Genomic DNA, 24,577 nt, shown 5'->3' with positions numbered 1-24,577 from the left:
GTGGTCTACATAGATTTTAGCAAGGCTTTTGACAAGGTCCCCCATGGCAGACTGGTTAAAAAAAAAAGCCCGTGGGATCCAGGGAAATGGAACAAGGTGGATACAAAATTGGCTCAGTGGCAGAAAATAAAGTGTAATTGTTGACGGGTGCTTTTGCGATTGGAGGGCTGTTTCCAGTGGCATTCCGCAGAGCTCAGTACTGGGTTCCCTGCTTTTTGTGGTATCTATTAATAATTTGGATGTAAATGTAGGGGGCATGATCAAAAAGTTTGCAGACGACACAAACATGTGTCATGTGGTAGATAGCGGGGAGGATAGCTGTAGGCTGCAGATATCAATGGACTAGTCAGGTGGGCAGAAAAGTGGCAAATGGAATTCAACCTGGAGACGTGTGAGGTGATGCATTTGGGGAGGTCAGACAAGGCAAAGGAATACACGATTAATGGGAGAATACTGAGAGGTGTAGAGGAAGTGAGGAATTTTGGAGTGCATGTCCATAGATCCCTGAAGGTAGCAGGACAGATTGATAAGGTGGTTAAGAAGGCATATGGAATCCTTTCCTTCACTAGCCGAGGTATTGAATATAAGAACAGGGAGGTTATGCTGGAACTGTATAAAACATTATTTAGGCCACAACTTGAGTACTGTGTGCAGTTCTGGTCACCTCTTTACAGAAAGGATGTAATTGCACTAGAGAGGGTACAGAGGAGATTTACGAGGATGTTGCTGGGACTGGAAAAATGCAACTATCAGGAAAGATTAGATAGGCTGGGGTTTTTCTCCTTGGAACAGAGAAGGCTGAGGGGAGATTTGATTGGAATGTACAAAATTCTGAGGGGCCTGGATAGAGTGGATGTGAAGGGCCTATTTACCTTAGCAGAGAGGTCATGACTAGGGGGCATAGATTTAAAGTGATCAGTAGAAAGATTAGAGGGGAGTTGAGGAAGAATTGTTTCACCCAGAGGGTGGTGGGGGTCTGGAACTCACTGCCTGAATGGGGAGTAGAGGCAGAAACCCTAAACTCATTTAAAAGGCGTCTGGATATACACCTCAAGTGCCATAACCTGCAGGGCTACGGACGAACTGCTGGAAGGTTGGATTAGATTCAGTGGCTCATTTTTCGGCTGGCGCAGACGGGATGGGCAAATTGGCCTCTTTCTGTGCCATAAACTGGGCCGTAAACTTTCTATGATTTCTATTCAACCATGACAGTCACACCATTCAAACATATTGCAGGACACATACTGACACTCTTCCCTCTTTCTTGCAGGCGAAGGTGGCACATAACAGGAAACAGCAGGAAAGAACTGGAGGAGGATCAGCTTGCTATAAGTGCTGACCATCATGGGAAAGGTTATTCCTGAGGCCGTGGCCACTGGCGGTGCTGAAGCGAATGATGATGAGGGTATCAGCAAACCTAATCCTCCTCTCATCCCACTTCTCCCTCATCCTTCAATATCTTCTGAGTGAGAAGCTGCACACACTTCTTTCTTTCTCTTGTCCCATCACCACAACCCAACCCAAGCCCCTTTTTCATTTCAGATAACCAAAAACTGGAACCTGCCCAGTCAGTGAAGGCAAAGGAGGAAGATAATGAAGATAAAGGGACACCGTCACTCAACCTTACACTTGCAGCTCAGATTATGACACAGCTCTGTAATTTAGAGGCAAAAATAAAAGTGGGTTGTGCACGTGGTCAGACACTGGACACAAGTGCACATGACTCAGGGAGGTGTGCAAGGATAGCGCAGGTGTCCTCTTATCGGAGGGTGGGGTTGCATACTGGTTCTTCTGCAGAGGAAGTGTCTCCCAGTATTTCTTAATTTGTGAGAGGTTGGGAAGTGTTGATGTCCAAAGACACCTGGATGTACTTGTTCATGAGTCACTAAAAGCTAGTATGCAGGTGCAGCAAGCAATTAAGAAGCCAAATGGTATGTTGGCCTTCATTGCAAGGGGATTTGAGCACAGGAGTACAGATGTATTGCTTCAATTGTATAAAGCCTTGGTGAGACTGCACCTGGAGTTTTGTGCACAGTTTTGGTCTCCTTATCTAAGGAAGGATATACTTGCCATAGAGGCACTGCAACGGAGGTTCACCAGACTAATCCCTGGGATGGCGAGATTGTCTTATGAGGAGAGATTGCAGAAACTGGGCCCTGTATTCTCTAGCGTTTCGAAGAATGAGACATGATCGCATTGAAACTTACAAAATTCTTACAGTGCATGACAGGGTAGATGTGGATAGGATGTTTCCTCTGGCTGGTGAGACTAGAACAAGGAGACACAGTCTCAGAATAAGGGACAGGTTATTTAAGACTGAGATGAGGAGGAATTTCTTTACTCAGAGGGTGGTGAATCTGTGGAATTCTCTACCCTAGAGGGCCGTGGAAGCTCAATCATTGAGCATGTTCAAGGCAGAAATCGATTTCTGAATACTAACGACATCAAGGGATGGGGATAGTGGGGGAAAATGGTATAGAGATAGATGATCAGCGATGATCTGTTTGAATGGTGGAGCAGGCTTGATGGGCCGAATGGCCTACTCCTGCTGCTATTTTCCAAGATTCTATGACTCATGAGGAATTTGATCGGCAGGCTATCGAAGAGGGCTGTTGGGTGTAAACACCCAAATGCTTGGTGCACTGGAAAACCTACCAGAGAGCTTGTGTTCAATGTCAAGGAACATGGAGGAGTCCAGCATCAACTTGGCATAGAGCCTTGTGCAGAGTTGGAGCCCATCATTCCATTATGCAATGGGTGGTCACTTCCATCAGCACACTTGTGGAACCCACCATGATGCATCATCTGATAGCCGATGTCTCAGCTTCCATTGCAGCACAAGCAGCTTCCACCAAACATCTGAGTGCTGCAGTGAAATATTAGACTACTTCTATGCAAGCTCAGACTGCTGCCATCATGTCTCTGAATGTTAGCGCTCAAAGGAGCCTCCAGGGTGTCACAGCAGTTCATCAATCTGTTCTCCAACAGATTACTGTGATTGCTGAGGTGGCTCAGCAGGAGAGTAGCAGTGGCTCCATGAAGTACATACCTGCTGTCCTCCTTCAGGATGACAGAATTCATGCTCCCATGCTTGCCTTTCCACCATTGCCCCTGCTTTTGTCAGTCAGCCGGCCAGCCCAGACTGCTGTAGCCCAGGCTTCGAGGACACAGTCTGAAGCTGGACCTTTTAGGCCTAGAGTTGCTCAAGGTTACCCTCCAAGGCCATCTGCAGTCTCAATTGAAGGTCAGCAGCTTTCCACCATCCATGCTGCAGCCTCTGGGATGGAGTGGCTGCAGCCACTCGTTTGAGTGCTAGGAGAGGCAAAAGAACACGGAACAGGCACCAAGGGAATGTCCAAGGGTGATTAATTTATTTTTGTATGAATTATCTTATTTATAAATTTGGATTGAAATGTGCACTTGCTGTTGGCTTTTATTTTTATGTTGTCAGAAAGAGGATGATGTGATGGAGGAAAAGTAAGGAATGTGGGACTGTTGGTGTTTGGGGAGGTGTGGTTGTGGTTACTGGTATTGCCCATGAATTATTTGATCATGTAGAGCCTGGGCAGAAAGGGACTGTCTATATTGTATCCTCCGTTCCTCTCTTGTTCCTCCTCTTCCTGTTGCACTTCCTCCTCCTCCTCTTCCTCATTCTCCTTCTCCTCAGATTATTGCCTGATAAGTGGTGGCAAGGGCTGTTCCCTCATAATGATAGGTTCAGCAGTATGCAGCATACTACTGCATATCTTGATACCCGCTCAGCTGAATACTGTAGGCTCCCTCCAGAGTGGTCCAGGCAGCAGTATTGTTGTTTAAGGATGCTGATGGTGCATTCTGTAGTGTTTCTTGTGACAGCATTGCTCTCATTGTATGCCTGCTGTGAATGTGTATGTGGGCTTTGGACTAGAGTCATGAGCCATGTCATGAGTGGATAATCCTTGCTGAACAGTAACCAGCCTTTGACTTGCCATGGTCGGTCAAATATAGCTGGTACAGAAGACTGCCACAGAACGAAGGAATCATCACTACTGCCAGTATAATGGGCATTCACTTGCATGATGCACTTCCTGTGGTCACACACCAGTTGCACATGGAGGGAATAGAATCCCTTTCAGCTCAGGAAAATGGCAAAGTTTACATGAGGCATAGCAATGTGCAAGCAGTCAACAGCACCCTGCATCATGGGGGAAACCTGCAATCTGAGCAAACCCTCATGCTTGCTCCATCTGCTTGTCTTTGGCAAGAGAAAATGAGATGAAGTTGTCTCTCTGAGTATAGAGAGCCTCAGTGGCCTCCCTTATGCAGCAGTGTACTGCAAACTGCAAGACGTTGCTTGTATCCCCAGCAGTAGCCTGAAAGGAGCCAGAGGCGTGGAAGTTAAAAGTCATGGTCATCTGGACAGCCACAGGCAATGAAGTTCTTGGCCTGCTTTAAGGTTGCAATTATGACTGAAGCAGTTGGCAGATTTTTGTTACAACCTCTTTAGTGAAGGGAAGACGTCTCAAGTATTAGTTGCTGCTGAAGTTGAAGCAAGAGAATTGTGCCCTAAAGACCCTCGGTAGGTATGGCCCTGCTGAGAGGCCTTCTCTCCCTCCTCCTCCCTTCTTCCATCAGCCTTCCCTCCTCTGTGTGGCCTCTTTTCATTCTCTCAGAAAAGGTACATCAGTAACAGCCAGACCAGTCCTTGTAGACTATTCAAACTTCAGACAAGAATAGTAAAGCTCCAGAAATACATAGAATTGCACCAGCAGGTGGAAGAAATAATCCAGCACCTAACTTGTAAGTAGTTTGTGATTCCTTTAAGTAGCACTGTGGGGGTCCCTTCTTGCCATTGATCATTGTGTTCAGCTGTGCATTGTTAAGAGAGGGTGTAAACTGGAATGTGGCAATTGAAAATAGCTGTGCTGATGTCAAATCAGCCTTACACACCAATTGGCATCATTATCTGCCTGCTCTGACAGTTTCTGTCAGTCATTAAGTGTGCACACGCAAACCCCTTTCCAAGTTGACGTCTGGTGCGCTTTCCATTGGAGGTGCGCTCACGCATATCAAACCCCATTTTTGAGCAATAGGAAGCTGATTAGCACCTAAGAACTGTGCTACAGAACCCAATTTCTCCCCCCATGCTTTTTATTATTCCCTCTTTCAGAATGCCTTCTCTTACTTTATCCGTAGCAGACTCACTGGCCTGAAGTGCTTTGCAGCGTCTTTTTGCTCTTTTTAAAAACTGGAGTTGTATTACTTACTTTCCAGTTCTAATTAACTAGTTTTGTTTCAAATAATTCCTTAAAAATATTGGCAAGGATGGAGTTGATTTTGCTATATACTCTTATATGATCTCCATCTAGGTCTGGTATCTTGTCTTGCTTTAGCTTCAACAATAACTTGCACTTATATCATGCCTTTAGTGTAGTAAAACATCCCAAGCTGCTTCGCAGAGAGTGATCAGGCAAAAGCAGACATTGCCAAAGAAGGAGATATTGGAAGGGATTATTAAATGCTTGCTCAAAGAGGTGATTGTTAAGGAAGGTCTTAAAGGAGGCGAAGGAAATGGAAACGCATAGAGATTTAGGGAGGGAATTTCAGAGCCTAGGGTGTAAACTGCAGGGGAGCCAATAATGGCAGAGAGAGGAATGCACAAGAAACCAGAGTTGGAAAAACACAGACTTCTCAACAGGTTCTAGGGCTGGAGGGAAATAGGGATGACTGAATTAATGTGTCATGCAAGCCCTCACCTGCCAAGAATGAGGAATATTAATTTCACCACATGAACATTAATTTTAAACTCTTACTGGAGTGAAGGAAGAACTGGTTGAAAAAAACCACAAGGGATCCTTGGCTGGAGAGACATTTTTGCATATTAACAGACAGTACTTGGAATGGACTTTTGATTACCAGACGTTGAGGGTGGAGGAGCTCACATTCCAGGTTAACTGCTAAGATGGCTGAATACACAAACGGACGTGATCACACTAGCTTGTCACATGACTAACCTGCTGGGCCATCTGAGTTTTTTTTTAATTTGAACTTGCCACAGAGTTTTGAACTGGCAGAAAGCTCCTGGCTCCTGGATTGAGAACATTTCTCTCCTGTCTGCTCTCATCTCGCTCTCACCAGCTTTGGAATCCATTGAAGACACAGGCACCCCAAGAGAGAAAAGTCTCCTAAAGTGAACAAGGTTTGAGAAGAATACTGGACCCCAACAAAAAGCAAGAATTACCTACAAGCAAGGACTCTACAGTGAGCTCAAAGCATAGTAACAAGAAACTCTGCAGATATTGCCTCAAACCTCTCCACTTTATTTTTTCTACTGCTCTTTTCTGTCTCTATTTGCATGTGCATATCGCATATGCATGCTCGCGTGGGCGCATTGTGTATCCGTAGGCATTAACCAAATTAGAGTTTAAGTTTAATACATTTCACTTTTCTTCTTTAAACCTATGAAAGCCTGTTTGTGCTCATTTCTTTGCCTTAGAGTTGGAAAACAGTGAATGAGGATTCACCAAGTGGGAGTTCAAAACACGGTGTGTTTAAAATTAAACCCTGTTACAGTAAGATAAAAGAACATACTGCAGATGCTGGAAATCTGAAATAAAAACAAGAAATGCTGGAAATACTCAGCAGGTCTGGCAGCATTTGTGGAGAGAGAAGCAGAGTTAACATTTCAGGTCAGTGACCCTTCATCAGAACTGCAATCACCTTAACAGCAGTTCTGATGAAGAGTCGCTGACCTAAAACGTTAACTCTGCTTCTCTCTCCACAAATGCTGCCAGACCTGATGAGTATTTCCAGCATTTCTTGTTTTTATTCCTGTTACAGTAAGACCTGGTGAAGGCTGAAAAGGACCCTGAGACACCTTTCTCACCTGGTCGTAACACCATGAAAGGATTTAAACAAGTGGATGAGAATTTTAAATTGGAGACCATCTCTCCCTTGTCTGCTCTCATCTCGTTTTCCATAAAGTGGTGAAGAAGGCATATGGAATGCTTTCCTTTATTGGCCGAGGTGTAGAATACAAAAGCAGGGTTGTAATGCTGGAACTGTATAAAAGGCTGGTTCGACCACAGTTGGAGTATTGCGTACAGTTCTGGTCGCCACTTTACAGGAAGGACATAGTTGCTCTGGAGAAAGTGCAGAGGAGATTTACAAGAAGGTTGCCAGGGCTTGAAAGTTGCAGCTATGGGGAAAGATTGGATAGGCTAGGGTTGTTTTCCTTAGAACAAAGGAGGCTGAGGGGTGACTTAATTGAGGTGTACAAAATTATGAGGGGCCTAGATAGAGCAGACAGGAAGGACCTGTTTCCCCTAGCAGAGAGGTCAATTACCAGGGGGCACAGATTTAAGGTGATTGGTAGAAGGATTAGAGGGGACATGGGGAGAAACGTTTTCACCCAGAGGGTGATGGGTGTCTGAAATTCACTGCCAGGAATGGTGGTGGAGGCAGAAACCCTCAATTCTTTTAAAAGGTACCTGGACATGTACCTGAAGTGCTGTAACCTGCAAGGTTATGGACCAGGTGCTGGAAGGTGGAATTAGATTAGGCGGCTAGTTTTTTTCAGCCGGCACGGATACGACGGACTGAATGGCCTCCTTCTGTGTTGTAATGTTTCTATGGTTCTATGGTTCTATGGTTCTAGATTCTGGGGAACCGGAGCCAATGTCGACTAGTGAGCAAATGGTGATGGGTTCATGCGGTGCTGCAGGGTAGGGTGTGGGCACAAAGTTTTGAATGAGCAGGGTGGAGATTCACTAGCCAAGTGAATGCCCAATCTTCATTACAACTGTGCTTAGCTGGCATCCTGTAATATTGCACTGATGGCTGCAGAGGATAGACTTGATTGCTCAGGAGCCATTTATGGATATTCATCAGTGTGCTATCTTATACATAATCTTTTGTCATTCTTATTTTATTAATTTAGCTCCAAGATCAATTGTTGAAGAGCAGTGAAATGCAAGTAGAAATAACTGAACTAAACAGGAAGAATGAACAGTTGCAAACAGTTATTGAAGAGCTTCAGAGGGTAAATGATCAATTTCCCACAACTAATCTGGATGCAGATGTCCAAATGCATGATTTCAAAACTAAGAACACTAACCTTCAGAAAAGGAATGCAAAGATGCAATCTACTGTCGCAGATCTGATTAAAAAAAATAACAAGATGTGGAGCCATGTGTCTGATGTGCATGAGTCTATTAGCGATTTGAAAACTGCAGTACATGAGGTAAAGGAAGACAACAGCAACCTGCAGTCTATGATTTCTGAATTACATTTGAGAAATGAACAACTTCACTCTATAATTGTGGAGCTCCAGGCCAATATTAACCCAATGGAAGCATCTGTCCGAGACAAGCTTTGTAAACTAGTAGTTGCTGGAACTGAAGATCAGGAACTTCATCTCAGGATCTTAAAATTACAAGAACAGAATGATCAGCTGAAAACCATGATCATGGACTTAGATAAGAATCAAGGCTGTCAGGGAACTTTAAATTTACAAATGCAGGATAATGTCACTCAGGTTAAGGATATTATGGAAAAATTATACAAAGAAAGTAAACAAATGCAAACCATAATCTCAGAACTTGATGAAAAAAAATACCAACTTGAGGTTTTTGTTTCAGCACTGCAGGAAAATAATTTCAAACTGCAGGCAGCTATTGCTCACAATGGTCAGCTTTTTGCATTTTCAGAACTGCAGAATAATATAACCGAGGAAAATTTGAAGTTACGACATGAAAACTGGGAGTTGCAGGCCACAATATCAGAACTTTGTAAAAGTAAGCAACTGCTTGAAGCTTCTCTTTCAACGCTAAATGAAAACGTCTGTAAACGTGAGGCTGCTGAGTTTGACAATAAAAAGCTTCAACTCATGATCTTAGAACTTCAGGCCAAAAGTAATGAAGGTACAACCACTATCATCAAACTTGAAGACAAAAATGCTAATCTACAAAAAAATTACAGTGACCTTCAGGACTATAAAAATGAACTGTTAACAATCGTTTCAGAATTGCAAAGTAAGCTATTAAAGTTAGAGGGTGCTGAATTACAAAACAGACAGCTTCAGCTCCTAGTCAAGGACCTACAGGGAAAAAATGCACAGTTAAATACCAAAATCTATGAACTTGCAAAGAAGAATAATAGTCTAACAGAATATTTTTCACAAGTGCAGCATAATGTAACCCATCACTGGATTGCTAATGTTGACTTGCAAGAAGATGCAAGACCCCAACCTGTAACTGTGGAAACTAAAAGAAGGAAACACCAGTTTGAAGCTTCTTCATCGCAGCTGCAAGCAGTATTAAGTATATTAGAGATCTCTGATACCATGAAGGACAGACTTCAGGTATCAGTCTCGCAGGTGCAAGAAAGCATTTTTGAAGCTCAAGACAACATTTTGAAACTACATGGAAGAATCAACTGTCTTCACAAGATTGTTATGGAACTAAAGAAAAATAGCTGTCACTTTAGCCTAAACATTTCAGAATTACAAGACAAGATCTATAAATCTGACATAAGAAAATCACAAAACCAACATCCAAGAATCTGTCAGGAAAAAAAAAATTATAGCGAAACAAAGATCTCTACTCCAGAGCTCGAAACCCTGGTTGCATCACCTATTACCATGTTACCAGCCTCCAGGGAAAGTTCTCTTATACAAGTAATCCTTAAAGTGATAATGGTTAGCAAGAAAATTAAGATCTCAATTGAGAATATTGGGATTGAGACCAAACAACTTCAGGCTTCATTTTTTGATCTAGAGAGCAGATTCAGTGAAATACAATTACAAAAGGAGGGCTTGTTAAATACAGAGGAGTGCACACTTCAAGAAATTGTTCAGCAGTTGAAGGATTATAAATGTACACTTGAGAAACATGAGGAAGAGAAAGTTGTCCTGAAACAAAAAATATTTGAACTGGATAAAAGACTTGCTGAGGAAAAGTCCTTCTCAAATAAAGTAGAAGCTCAAATCCAGAATCAGCAACGAGTAGCTAACTCTGAAATTTCAAAACTGCACCAATCAAGAAAGGACCTTCTGAGTAGTAACATGAAACTTGAAGAAACAATTAATTGGTCTCTGGAACGGAATGGAGTGTTAGATGTCAAACTTGCTGCACTCAAAAATATTCTTGCAGAGGAAGAATTTCAATTTAGTGAAAAAGAAGCCCAGGTAAACCATCAGTGGAAGGTATATATCAACCAGGTTAAAAGTCTGCAGGGTATGTTATCAGAATTGTTTACAGAAAATACAGATCTTAAGGAAACAATTAAGATACTTGATCAGGAGAAAGTCCAGCTACAGATCACAGTATCTGAACTGCAGTCTAAGTTAAAATCAGAGACGTTAAATGTGGAAATTCAGCAGGATGACCAGCTGGGTGCAAAGAGTTGCAGTAATAGTCTGCAAGAGAAAAGTAAAACAATGCAGAAAAAATATATAAAACTCATAAAGGGCATGGAGAAGCTTGAAGTAGGTAAAGAGCTTCCTAAGAATACAATGAACAAGCATATCAAAGAAAATTTGTGCTTTGATGAGAAAGGTACACAAATAAAAAGTCAAAAGAAGACAACAGATTGTGATGAGAATAATTGTCCAGGGACCATAATAGGGGAACTTCGAGACAACACCACTAAAGCTTGTGAGTCTCAGAATACTGTTGAAAAAGCAGAGACAATGGTAGACCATGTTTACTCTGAAGCAAAAGTCAAACATAGAGATGAGCTGCTATGTTGCTTTGGAAATGATACACTAGATATGACTAATCAGTCTACATTAGCAGTCTTTAAGAATAATCATCTGTTAGAAATGCCCAATGAAATGATAGAGAATAACAAACAACTTCAGGCATACATTGAGAATCTTATGGAAGAAAAATGCCTGCTGACAGCCATGGTGTCTGAACTGGAAATAAAAGTGAGAGAAATACAACAACACATTAATGAAAGTGAGGTACAGAAGAAAAATACATTTTGTGAAGGCATTCCAACAATTACTGATCCTCAGGAAAGAGAATGCAAACAACTATTAAACCATAAAAATGTAGTTATATTCCAGGATGAAGAAAAACTCTCCCTGGATGCCATAGTTGTTGAACTGAAGAAAAAGATTGCAAGAGAAGAATTTCATTCTAGTGAACTTGCAGTTCAAATGGAGATCCAAAAAAAGGAATATGATGCAGAAAAAGAGCAGCTTCAAAAAAATATTAAAGATGTACAGGAGAAGAATGAAGAACTAAAAGAGACTGTTAAAAAACATGAGGAAGAGAAGAACTTATTAGAAATTAGGCTAGTCGAAAAAGAGAACATTCTTTCTATGGAACAAATACATGGCTGTGAAATACAAACTCAAATGAAGTACCAAATCCAGTTACTTGAAAATCAGAAATGCCAGTTAGAAGATTTTGTTGATTTATGGGATGAAAGTGGAACTGAAGAGGTTGATGTGGATAAATCAGTGCTACAAGTCACAGAAGATGAAATATTCAGTGATCTTAAAGAGCAACACTGCTTCAATGAACAAGTTAAAAATGATGTTGAGCCTGTGGGAAGGGACTGTGAAACTACTAAACTTCAGGAAGAAATAAAAAGGCTGGAAGAGAGAAACAGTCTATATAAGTTGATTGTTGAGGGGTATAGGGTAGAAAACCAGTCCCTTACAGAGTCTCTATCAAAGTTTAAAAACCTATTTAAAAAACAACAGATGTACTTAGGGGAAAGTGTGGCAGATCTAACTGATCAATTAAAGGAAGCTAATATAAAAGTACAACAGCTTCAAGGAAAGCTAAATGTGCTGACACATAACAATATGAAACTTCAGAAGATCATTAATAAGTCTGGAGGAAAGATCTTTTTTTCTCAGGTCAGTAGTGTATGTAACTCAGAGGGACAATACAGTAAGTCAGTGCCACTGGAAACTGAGCACCACATACATAACATAACAAACCCAGATAACTCCACAGCACAGCCCGATATTTGCCCAGAGAGTAAAAAATATCTAAATTTATATGTTCAGACACCTGAAGAAAAGAATGATAGTAAAGCCTTAGATTTAAAGAACATTCAACAGCGAGAGACAATCAAGGGACTACAGGACTGTAGTGAAAAAAAACAGAACAAAATGGAGAGCCTTGAACAAGAAAAGAAAAAGCTTGAATTAAACAGGACTCACTTCAAAAAAATGCTAGATGTTGAGCAATACACCTCAAATAAAATGGAGGTTTATCTGAAAAGCAATAACAAGATATTAGCAGATCAGAATAATGGTCTCCAGGAAGTGATCATAGATCTGCCAGATGATAATACAACATTTCAAGTTTCAAATGACAATCTTGAGAAAGAAGAAAAGCTGTTGAAGTTTAAAATTGCTGAGTTAAAAGATGAAATGAAAATGAACCGGGGATGCTGTACTGACAAAGCAATGCGAAAGGATTTACCAAAAACCATTGACCTGCAAGGTAAGTTAAAGGGGCCTGAGAACAGTAACAGAAACCTCCAAGCAAATATTGCAGAACTGGACAGAGATATAATGCTTCCTGAAGTTGTAGTCTCAAACTTTGAAAATAAAAGTGGATGTCGGAAATATCAACTGAAAGAGGTCGATACAGAGAACAACCATCTTCATGAAGCAGGTCAAGAATTTCAGGACAGTAATGCAAAACTTCAAGAAACCATGATGAACACAGAAAATTATAACATTCTGCTGAATGAGACAACTGGTAGGTTGCAAGATGAAGTAGTAGAGGAACACAATTTCAGTATTGTGTTACTAAAGAATTCTGAGACTGAGGGGCCTTGTTCTGAGAATATTTGTCAACAAGAATTGAAGAAGAATTCACCAGAAAATCTTCACTTACTCATTGAGGGTCTTGCAGAAGGGACATTGGAATTCATAGACTCTCAGATTAACAATGAGCCTAAGGAAGAAAAAGTGTACTTAAATAAAAATGTAGTTCAACCAGGCAGTCAGAAAGATTTTACATGGGCACTACAAGAGAGGAAAAGAATGGATGTGGCAGTTGAGAACCTTTCAGGAGAAATAAGTGTTCCAGAAGTGTCCATACTTAAACTAGAAAGATCAATTTCAGAAGACCAACTGCACCCCCCAGAAACTGAGAGGTCTACCATATTCAGCACCCACCAGCACAAAACAATAAATGAAGCAATAAATAACTTCCAAGACATTGTCACTGACAGGCATCAACAAATCAAACAAAAGAAAGATGTTTTAGCTCCTGCTCTGATAAGTATATTTGATAAGAAAGATCTTTACTCAAGTAAAGCTACCTCTCAGTGTGAAATCCACTGGAACAGTGCTGATATTGAATTAAGGAACAATTGGCTGCAGGGAACAGTTGAATCACTTGACAATATGGAAGATCTGGAAATCATACAAAATGTCAAAATGAAGAAAGAAGCAAAGCTGGCTGCAGACTGCAAGCTACAGGCCAAAGTAGAAGAAGAGCCTTCTAATGCTGAAAAAGCAGCATCAGTTTGTGGTGATAGGACTCCAGTAGTACATACTGAGGACATCCATCAACAAGGAATAGCGGTATCACCATTGGAAAGAATTCAAGAAGTAAATGGGGTTACCTTGAATAATCAGGAAGAGAAAGAATTGCAGATAGTAACTCCCTTTGATCGAGAGACAGAACTTTCAGAGGAAGATCTTAAGGACATAGGGCACATTAATCAGAGGTAGGAATTAACAATGTTTCAGGACCTCGGGGGGTAAAATTGGATAAGGCCCAAAAATGCGTGGCGGGATCACGATGCACGACTAACCTGTGCCCATTTATTGCGATTCAGATAGCATGCAAAATTCATGCTGCCTGCTAATTAAAATGATACTAGCATATAGCCCAGTGCTAAATTCGCTGTTAGTCAGCACGAGGCTAACAGTACTTAAAGCTAGCCTGCACTACTTAAAGCCAGCCTAAACTTCTGAAAAAGGAGGTACATTCTGGCTGCAGCAGATGCTGTAAGTGGCTGGGTGAGAGTCTCTGAGGAGGAAGAAGAGTGAAAATAGCACAACAGGGCAGAGAGCATGCTCCAAGTTTCTCTGATGCAGGACTGGAGACCTTGGTGCAGAGGTGAACAGGAGGAGAGAAGTCTACCTACAAGAGGCCAGGAGTACCTCCAGGCAGACACTGAAAAGGCAGTGGAAGCAGATAGTTATCACTGCCAATGCAAGCAGTGGAGACCCAAATGCAGTGTTGAAAGAAATTTAATGACCTCACATGAGGGGTCAAGGTCAGTGAATGCATCTTCAAATACCATATCCTTGCACATAAATCACTAGCTTCACACACTGTTCCATTCACCACCTGCCTTCCCTCACCTACCAACATTCTCTATCAAGCACAACTCAAGCTAACGTTCATAGCCTCACCTCAATCTCACAACCTGCACTGCTACAAGCCTCACACCCACATAGAAACATAGACATAGAAACATAGAAAATAGGAGCAGGAGTAGGCCATTCAGCCCTTCGAGCCTGCTCCACCATTCATTATGATCATGGCTGATCATCCAACTCAGTAACCTGTTCCCGCTTTCGCCCCATGTCCTTTGATCCCTTTAAACCCAAGAGCTATATCTAACTCCTTCTTGAAAACATACAATGTTTTGGCCTCAACTGCTTTCTGTGGCAGCAAATTCCACAGGTTCAGCACTTTCTGGGTGAAGAAATTTCTCCTCATCTCAGTCCTGAATAGTTTACCCCATACCCTTAGACTATGACCCCTGGTTCTGGACTCCCTCACCATGGGAACATCCTTCCTGCATCTACCCTGTCAAGTCCTATTAGATTTTATAGGTTTCTGTGACATCCCCCCTCACTCTTCTGAACTCCAGCGAATATAATCCTAACCAACTCAATCTCTCCTCATACGTCAGTCCCGCCATCCCAGGAATCAGTCTGGTAAACCTTTGCTGCACTCCCTCCATCGCAAGAACATCCTTCCTCAGATAAGGAGAACAAAACTGCACACAATATTCCAGGTGTGGCCTCACCAAGGCCCTGTATAATTGCAGCAAAACATCCCTGCTCCTGTACTCGAATCCTCTCGCTATGAAGGCCAACATACCATTTGCCTTTTTTACCGCCTGTTGGACCCTCATGCTTACCTTCAGCGACTGGTGTACAAGAACACCCAGGTCTTGTTGCATATTCCCGTCTCTCAGTTTATAGCCGTTCAGATAATAATCTGCCTTCCTGTTTTTGCTACCAAAGTGGATAACCTCACATTTGTCCACATTATACTGCATCTGCCATGAATTTGCCCACTCACTCAACTTGTCCAAATCACCCTGAAGCCTCTCTGCATCCTCCTCACATCTCACTCTCCCACCCAGTTTTGTGTCATCTGCAAATTTGGAGATATTACATTTAGTTCCCTTATCTAAATCATTAATATATATTGTGAATAGCTGGGGTCCTAACACCGATCCCTGCGGTACCCCACTAGTCACTGCCTGCCATTCGGAAAAAGACCCATTTATCCCTAATCTTTGTTTCCTGTCCGCCAACCAATTTTCTATCCATCGCAATACATTACCCCCAATCCCATGCACTTTAATTTTACATGCTAATCTCTTATGTGGGACTTTGTCGAAAGCCTTCTGAAAGTCCAAATAAACCACATCCACTGGCTCCCCCTCATCAACTCTACTAGTTACATCCTCGAAGAATTCTAGTAGATTTGTCAAGCATGATTTCCCCTTCGTAAATCCATGCTGACTCTGTCCGATTCTACCACTGTTCTCCAAGTGCTCTGCTGTAAAATCTTTGAAAATGTACTCTAGAATTTTCCCCACTACCGACCTCAGGCTAATTGGTCTATAATTCCCTGCTTTCTCTCTACCTCCATTTTTAAATAGTGGGGTTATATTAGCTACCCTCCAATCTGTAGGAACTGTTACAGAGTCTATAGAATCTTGGAAGATAACCACCAATGCATCCACTATTTCTAGGGCCACTTCCTTAAGTACTCTGGGATGCAGACCATCAGGCCCTGGGGATTTATCGGCATTCAATCCCATCAATTTCCCCAACACAATTTCTCTACTCATACTGATTTCCTTCAGTTCTTCTCTCTCACTAAACCCTGTGTTCCCCAACATTTCTGGTATGATATTTGTGTCCTCAAGACAGAACCAAAGTATGCATTTAGTTGGTCAGCCTTTTCTTTGTTCCCCATAATAAATTCCCTTGTTTCTGACTGTAAGGGACCTACATTTGTCTTCACCAATCTTTTTCTCTTCACATACCTATAGAAACATTTACAGCCAGTTTTTATGTTCCCCACAAGCTTGCTCTTGTACACTATTTTCCCCTTAATCAATCCCTTGGTCCTCCTTTGCTGAATTCTAAACTGCTCCCAATCCTTAGGTCTGTTGTTTTTGCTGGTGAATTTATATGCCTCTTCCTTGGATCTAATGCTATCTCTAATTTCCCTTGTAAGCCATGGTTTGGCTACCTTTCCCATTTTACTTTTACGCCAGACAGGAATAAACAATTGTTGCAGTTCATCCATGCGCTCTTTGAATGTTTGCCATTGCCTTTCCACCGTCGTCCCTTTAAGTAATGTTTCCCAATCCATCATAGCCACTCACACCTCATGCCTTCGCAGTTTCCTTTACTAAGATTCAGGACCCTTGTCTTAGAATCAACTATGTCACTCGCCATCTTGATGAAGAATTTTATCATATTATGGTCGCTCATCCCCAAGGGGTCTCGCACAACTAGATTGTCAATTATTTCTCTCTCATTACAGAATACCCAGTCTAGGATGGCCTGTTCTCTAGTTGGTACACACCTCTAAGCTTGTACACACTGCCAGCTATTCAACTATGACAGCCACATCATCTAAACACATTGTACCACAGTCACTAACACACTTCCCTCTCTCTTGCAGGACAAGATGGCACATAACCTGGGGCACCAACACCTAACTGGTGGGGGACATGCATAACTGCATGTCCTCACCCACATGGAGGAGACAGCGCTGACCAAATTGAAGTGGCTACGACCGTGGCCATGGCCAGCGGTGGGCTGAAACCATGGAAGGTGATGGTGTGCTGCTACCTAATCCACCTTCTCACATCCCCCTTCCACCTTATGCCACTATGTCTTCTGATACACAAGCTGCAGCTGGTGTAAACATGCACCTCTTGTTTTCCCACCCTTCTCTCACCACAACCCTACCCTTGTCCTTTCTCCTTTCAGATACGTGAGAATTGCCACCTAGTCAGGCAGTGGTGCTGGACTGTGAAAGCCAAGAGCAGCAGGATAATGATGACACAGTAACATTGCCCTCAATCTCACACTGTCAGCCACCAGCTCAGAAACTGGCACTGTGTGTAGTGCAGGTAGCATAGAGGCGGGATCTGAATACAGTGGGCTGGATTTTACCAGCCCTCTAGGGATGGGCTGAGAGGTGGGGGGGCCGGTAAAATGGCATGGGAAGGCGGGGGTGGGGGTGGAGTGCCTATCGCCTTCTTGCCGCCATGGCATATTATTAGCAGCGGGGAAGCTGCAGGATGGCCCTCCAGCCAAGGGGCGAATTATGCCGCTTAAGTGGCCAATTAAGGGCCTCTTCCTGCCACTACTGACAGTTTACCAGCAGCGGGTATGGTCTCTGCCGCATGGCTTCCCTTTCGGTTTGGTGGGGGCGCCCTCCTAATCGGGCACTCTGTGGCCCACAGAGGGACCCTTTCAGCAACACAACCCCCACATCACGAAACCCCTGCCACCCACTTCATCGGGCCCTGCCTGACTTTCCCCAGTTACCTCCAACCCTACTCACCTTGTTGCAAGGGCGGCATCCATCGCTGGGTGCAGTCCTAGCAGAGGCCACTGCTTCCGGTGGCACTGCTGGCACTGAGGAATTGCTATCCCTTGATTGGCTGGCAGCTCTTGGAGGTGGGTTGTCGTCCCTTAAAGTGACAGGAGCGCCACCGGCAACTAATTAGTTGCTGGATGGGCCCAAAGTGCGGCCAGAGTTCCTGGAAACGGCCTAGGCAAGGTTGCTCCCGGCTTGTGGGCCCATCTTTGGGGCCCCCGCCCCCCGACAATATTTAACCTGAGTCACCGGACATGGGTGACCTGCAGCTAGAGCAGTGGATAAGGTAGCACAGGTGCCAGCTCTCCGGAGGATGGGGTCACACATGTGTTCTGCCGCAGAGGACTCATATGAAGACCATGATGAGCTGGCGTACAGGAAAAGGCTTATGGCTATGCACAATGAAATACTTGGTGCTTTGGCAGGCCTGCCAGAGAGCCTGCTGTCACTATCAAGGAGCATGGAAGAATCTGGCACCAACTTGGCGCAGGTCTTTGCACAGAACTAGGAGACCATTCTTTGCAGCGTGTAAGTGGTGGCTAACTCCAGGAGAACAGTTGTGGACCTCGCAAAGATGCAATGTCTGATGGTCGATGTCTCAGCTTCCTTTGCAGCACAAGCAGAAGCCTCCCAACATCTGAGTGCTGCAGGGGAAGCTCAGACTGAGGTCATCAAATTTCAGCTTGTTGCCATGCAGGCTCAGACAGCTGCCATCATGGCTGCAAATCTGCAGATACTAGTGTTCAAAAGAACTTTCAGGGTCTCACAGCAGTCCAGCGATCTGTCATCCAACAGGTTACTAGGATTGCTGAAGTGTTCCTTTGCCCCCACTCCCCAGGGAGCAGCAGTGGCTCCATGGAGCACGAACCTGCTGTCCTGTCTGAGGATGACAGCATCCATCCTCTCCCCACTGCCACTCTGCTAGTGCCCTTGCTGTTGCCTGTCAGCCAGACAATTCAGACAGCTGACACCCAAGCTGAGGTGTTGCAGTCTGAAATAAAAACAAGAAATGCTGGAAATACTCAGCGGGTCTGATAGCATCTTTGGAGAGAGAAACAGAGTTAACGTTTCAGGTCAGTGACCCTTCATCAGAACTGGCAGAGGCTAGAAATATAATAGGTTTTAAGCAAATAAAGCAGGGGTAGGGCAAGAGATAACCAAAGAGAAGGTGTTGATAGGACAAGGTCACAGAGGTGCAGTGGTTAGCACTGCAGCCTCACAGCTCCAGGGACCCAGGTTCGATTCTGGGTACTGCCTGTGCGGAGTTTGCAAGTTCTCCCTGTGTCTGCGTGGGTTTCCTCCGGGTGCTCCGGTTTCCTCCCACATGCCAAACACTTGCAGGTTGATAGGTTAATTGGCCATTATAAATTGCCCCTAGTATAGGTAGGTGGTAGGGAAATATATAGGGACAGGTGGGGATGTGGTAGGAATATGGGATTAGTGTAGGATTAGTATAAATGGGTGGTTGATGGTCGGCACAGACTCGGTGGGCCGAAGGGCCTGTTTCAGTGCTGTATCTCTAAACTAAAGAATAACTGACCAGAAGGTCATGGAGCAAAGGCAAACGGTATGTAAATGGTGTGGTTTAAGACAAAGCGTCAGTGCAGAGAAGGTGTTAATGGATAGAAAAATAGAACAACCTGGCCCAAAGCACAAAGATGACAAAAAAAAGCACATGGTAAAAAAATTATGAAACAAAGTGAAATAAAATAAACAAATAAAAAAGAAAAAAGAAAAAAATAGCCAAAAATAAAAAGTGGGGCCTGTCATGCTCTGAAATTATTGAACTCAATGTTCAGTCCGGCAGGCTGTAGTGTGCCTAATCAGTAAATGAGATGCTGTTCCTCGAGCTTGCGTTGATGTTCACTGGAACACTGCAGCAAGCCCAGGACAGATATATGGGCATGAGAGCAGGGGATGTGTTGAAATGGCAAGCAACCGGAAGCTCGGGGTCATAGCTTTGGACTGAGCGGAGGTGTTCCACAAAGCGGTCACCCAATCTGCGTTTGGTCTCCCCAGTGTAGAGGAGACCACATTGTGGGCAGCGAATACAGTATACTACATTGAAAGAAGTACAAGTAAATCACTGCTTCACCTGAAAGGAGTGTTTGGGGCATTGTATAGTGAGGACAGAGGAGGTGAATGGGCAGGTATTACACTTCCTGCGATTGCATGGGAAGGTACCATGGGAAGGGGACGAGGTGTTAGGGGTAATGAAGGAGTGGACCAGGGTGTCGCGGAGGGAACAATGCCTTCAGAATGCTGACAGGGGAGGGGAGGGGAAGATGCGTTTGGTAGTGGCATCACGCTGCACGTGGCAGAAATGGCGGAGGATGATCCTTTGGATGTGGAGGCTAGTGGCGTGGAAAGTGTGGACAAGGGGAAACCTGTCGCGGAACTGGGAGTGAGGGGAAGGGGTGAGGAGAGAGGTGCAGGAAATGGGCCAGACAAGGTTGAGGACCCTGTCAACCACAGTGGGGGGGAATCCTCGGTTGACGAAAAGGGAAGAAATATTAGAAGCGCTGTCTCGGAAGGTTGCATCATCAAAGCAGATGTGTCAGACATGGAGAAACTGGGAGAATGCAGTCTGAAGCTGGGTTCTGAAGACCCAGAGCTGCTCGATGACATCCTGCAAGGCCATCTGCAGTCTCCCCTACTGAAAGTCAGTAGCCTTTAACCAGCCATGCTGCAGCCACAGGGGTAGCACTGCATGGGCCAGAAAAAGGCACCTGCAGGACAGGCACTAAGAGGATGCACAAGTTGACTTGTTCTGGGCTTTTTGGATTCTTGATGTGTTGTTGGATAAAGTTGTTGAGTAAAGATTTTTTCTGTTGAGCTTTATTGAATGATGGTGGCCAAGGGGACTTTGTGATTGGGAGTCTGATACAGATGTGCTGTAGGGCAATGTGGGTTCAGGTTGGGGGTAGGGAAGTTACTTTTTTAACTGAAGTGAAGCCTCACAACACAATTCCTTTTGCTCCATCCAGTTGCACGTGGTGGATGAGGTCTCCTCCCTTGCGTCCTCCTCCTCCCGAGGTGGCCTCTGGAGCACAGGAGGTAGTAGCTGGCTCTTCAGAATTGCAAGGTTGTGGAGGCCGCAGAACACCACCATTAACATGGAGACTCTCTCAGGAGTGTACTGCAGAGATCCCCCGAGCAATCTAAACAGTGAAACTGTTGCTTTAGGTACCAATTGGTTTCCTCCATGGTGTTGCGGGTGGCTGCATGGCTTTCATTGAAGGCCCTCTGACCTCATGTGGTGGGATGGTGGAAGGGGGCCATACGAACATACGAATTAAGAGCAGAAGTAAGCCATTCAGCCCCTCGAGCCTGCTCTGCCATTCAATAAGATCATGGCTGATCTGTTTGTGTTTTGAATTCAACACTCCGATCTACCCCCGATAATTCTTGATTCCCTTGCCTAACAAGAATCTATCTACCTCCACCTTAAAAATATTCAATGACCCTGACACCACCACTTTCTGAGGCAGAGCGTTCCAACCCTCTGAGAGAAAAAAATTCTCCTCCTCTCTTTTCTAAAAGGGCGACCCCTAGTTCTGGACTCACCCACAAAAGGAAACATCCTGACCACATCCACCTTGTCAAGACGGTTCAGGATCTTATAAACTTCAATCAAGTCTCCCCTCACTCTTCTAAACTCCAGTGAAAACAACCCCAGTCTGTCCAACCTTTCCTCATAAGACAACCCCCGCATTCCAGGTACCAATCTAGTAAACCTGCTCTGAACTGCCTCCAACGCATTTACATCCTTCCTTAAATAAGGAGACCAAAACTCTGCACAGTATTCAAGATGTGGTCTCACCAATGCCCTGTATAACTGAAGCATAACATCCTTACTTTTATTTTCGATTTCTCTCGTAATAAAGCATAGCATTCCATTAGCCTTCTTTATTACCTGCTGTACCCACATTTTAACTTTCTGCTACTCCTACACCAGAACACCTAGATCCCTCTGCACTTCGGCATTCTGCAGTCGTTCTCCATTTAAGTAAGATTCTGCTTTTTTATTCTTCCTGTCAAAGTGAACAACTTCACATTTTCCCACATTATACTCCATCTGCCAGATTTTGCCCACTCACTCAACCTATCTATATTGGTCTGCAATCTCCTTATGTCCTCATCACAACATACTTTCCTACCTATCTTTGTGTCATCTGCAAATTTAATACCATGCCATCACTCTCCTCATCTAAGTCATTGGTATAAATTGTAAAAAGTTGAGGCCCCAGCACAGACCCCTCCAGTCAGAAAAGGACCTATTTATGCATACTCTGTTTTCTGCCAGCCAGCCAATCTTCTATCCATGCTAATATGTTACCCCCTGCACCATGAGCTCCTACTTTGCGCAATAACCTTTTATGTGGCACCTTGTCAAATGCCTTCTGGAAATCCAAGTACAGTACGCCAACGGGCTCCCCTTTATCCATAGCGCATGTTACTCCTTCAAAGAACTCCAACAAATTGGTTAAACATGATTTCCCTTTCACAAAACCATGCTGACTATTCCTGATGACCTTGAGTTTTTCTAAGTGCCCAGCTACATCCTCCTTAATGATCAATTCTAACAGCTTCCCTACAACAATCATCAAGCTAACTGGCCTATAGTTATCTGTTTTCTGCCTCCCCCCCCCCCCCCCCTTTTGAATAGAGGGGTTATAGTTGCTGCTTCCCAATCTGATGGAACCTTACCAGAATCTAGCAAATTTTGAAAAATTAACACCAACGCATCTACTACCTCATTAGCCACCTCTTTTAAGACCCTAGCATGAAGCCTATCAGGACCCAAAGGACTTGTCAGCCTACAGCTTCATCAGTTTGGTCAGTACAGCTTCCCTGGTGATTGTAATTTCAGCAAGTTCCTCTCTTCCTTCCACCTCCTGATTTACAGATTTGCCGGAATGTTTTTTGTATCCTCTATAGTTCATTTCATCCACCATTTTCTTATTATCTACTATTCGCTCCCCATTCTCACTTTCTAGAGGACCAACACTCACTTTCCTTGCTCTTTTTCTTTTTAAATACCTGTAGAAACTCTTGCTATCCGTTTTTACATTTCTAGCTAGCTTCCTCTCATACTCTAATTTCTTTCTCCTGTTTAATCTTTTAGTCATTCTCTGCCATTCTTTATTTTCTGACCAACCATCTGACCTGCCACTCATCTTTACGCAGTTAGATGCCTTTTCCTTAAGTTTGATGCTTTCCTTAACTTCTTTAGTTAACCATGGATGGTGGGTCCTCCCCTTAGGATTTTTCTTTGTAGTCAGAATATACTTATTCTGAGTATTCTGAAATATCCTGTTAAATGTCTGCCACTGCTTCTCTATTGATCTATCTCCAAGCCTAGTAACCCAATTCACTTCAGCTAGCTCAGCTTCCACATCCACATAGTTGCCTTTATTCAAGTTTAAAATACTTGTCTTAGACCCACTCTTCTCTCTTTCAAACTGGATGTAAAATTCAATCATATTTTAGTAGCTGTTACCTAGAGGTGCCTTTACTCTGAGGTCATTAATTAATCCTGTCACATTACACAATACCAAGTCTAATATAACCTGCTCTCTGGTTGGTTCCAGAATGTGCTGCTCTAAGAAACAAACTCGAAAGCATTCTATGAACTCCTCATCCAGGCCACTATTGCCAATCTTAATTTTCCAGTTTATATGTAGATTCCAATCACCCATGATTATTGGGTCATCATTGTCATAAGCCACATAAGCAGGGGGTAGCCCTTGTCATTGAGCAGCCATCCTCCGGTGTGTCTTAGAGACTCAAAAACGGTAGGTATTGCGGACTGGCGCAGAATAAAAGCATTGTGGGTGCTGCCAGGATAGTGGGCATTCACCGAGATGAAATTCTTTGTGTGGTCATGCAGCAACTGCATGTTCAGATTAGTAGTCCTTGCTGTTGTGGTATCGCTCCCCATTGACGTTGGGTGGGGACCGCAGAGCCACGTGTGTGACCTACACCATCGAGAAGCCCGCTATCCTGGCAAATCCGTATGCCAATTTCATCTTAGTGTTCCCTACTCGGAAGAAGAGGGTGAAGTACCCTCTGCTCAAATACAGTGCCTCTGTCACCTCCCTGATGCTTCTTTGCACGTTAAACTGCTCCCGCCTGGAAGAATCCAATGGCGTTGAATGTAAGGGCGACAGTGAATTTCACAGTTACTAGGAGGGCTGTCCTCGCCCTGCTTTGAGGCTCCAGGTCAACAATGAAGAAGGTGGCACACCTCCATGATGTCCTCCTTTTGAATCGTAGCCTCCAAATACACTGCTCTTGGCTCATGCCTAAATAGGATTGGTGTTCCTAGAACACTCTATGTGGGGAAGGCCTTCTATGGAGAGCCCTTCTTCTTCTCCCTCCATGCAGGGCTTTCCCTCTCTGCCTGCCCCTCTCCATGACTAGCTCATGTTGCAGAGCAAGTGGCACTGCAACAACTGCCTCCATACCAATGCAAGGTACTGGTCTTTTCTCCCTTCCCTGTGGTCAGCAAAAACCTCCAAATTGCTCCAACAATTCACCACAATGCTTCCACAAACTTTATGGCAGGAGAGGGGAGTGCATTGTGTTCTCTCTGACCAGAGAGAAGCAGACTGGATGTATATGAGGCTTTGCCAGGATAGCAGGCTTTGATTGACAGCACATACGTAGCTTTGCAGATGCTATGTCTAAATGCTGAGATAAACCACAATCACAAAGGGTTCCACTGCCTGAATGTG

General features: G+C 43.8%; 1 protein-coding gene across 1 annotated transcript; it reads left to right on the top strand.

The window, feature by feature from the left end:
- Positions 1-7,602: 7,602 nt before the first annotated feature.
- LOC137371575 (putative leucine-rich repeat-containing protein DDB_G0290503) lies at positions 7,603-17,243 on the top strand. The gene is made up of 3 exons (XM_068034413.1): positions 7,603-7,677; positions 7,919-13,689; positions 17,222-17,243. The coding sequence occupies exons 1-3, from the start codon at positions 7,603-7,605 to the stop codon at positions 17,241-17,243; spliced, it is 5,868 nt and encodes a 1,955-aa protein (XP_067890514.1).
- The last annotated feature ends 7,334 nt before the right edge of the window (positions 17,244-24,577 follow it).

This window comes from Heterodontus francisci, chromosome 6, assembly GCF_036365525.1.
Source record: "Heterodontus francisci isolate sHetFra1 chromosome 6, sHetFra1.hap1, whole genome shotgun sequence".
In the NCBI taxonomy this organism is placed as follows: Eukaryota; Metazoa; Chordata; class Chondrichthyes; order Heterodontiformes; family Heterodontidae; genus Heterodontus; species Heterodontus francisci.
The sequence above is the reverse complement of the archived record's forward strand: the minus strand, read 5'-3'. Positions and strand labels throughout refer to the sequence as shown.

Bases quoted from the DNA above. Each gene is read 5' to 3' on its own strand.
- LOC137371575 (XM_068034413.1), top strand. From the start codon at position 7,603: ATGTTTCTATGGTTCTATGGTTCTATGGTTCTAGATTCTGGGGAACCG. The intron at 7,678-7,918 runs GTGATGGGTTCA...TTATTAATTTAG, and splicing joins TGTCGACTAGTGAGCAAATG to CTCCAAGATCAATTGTTGAA. The intron at 13,690-17,221 runs GTAGGAATTAAC...TTCTCCTTTCAG, and splicing joins ATAGGGCACATTAATCAGAG to ATACGTGAGAATTGCCACCT.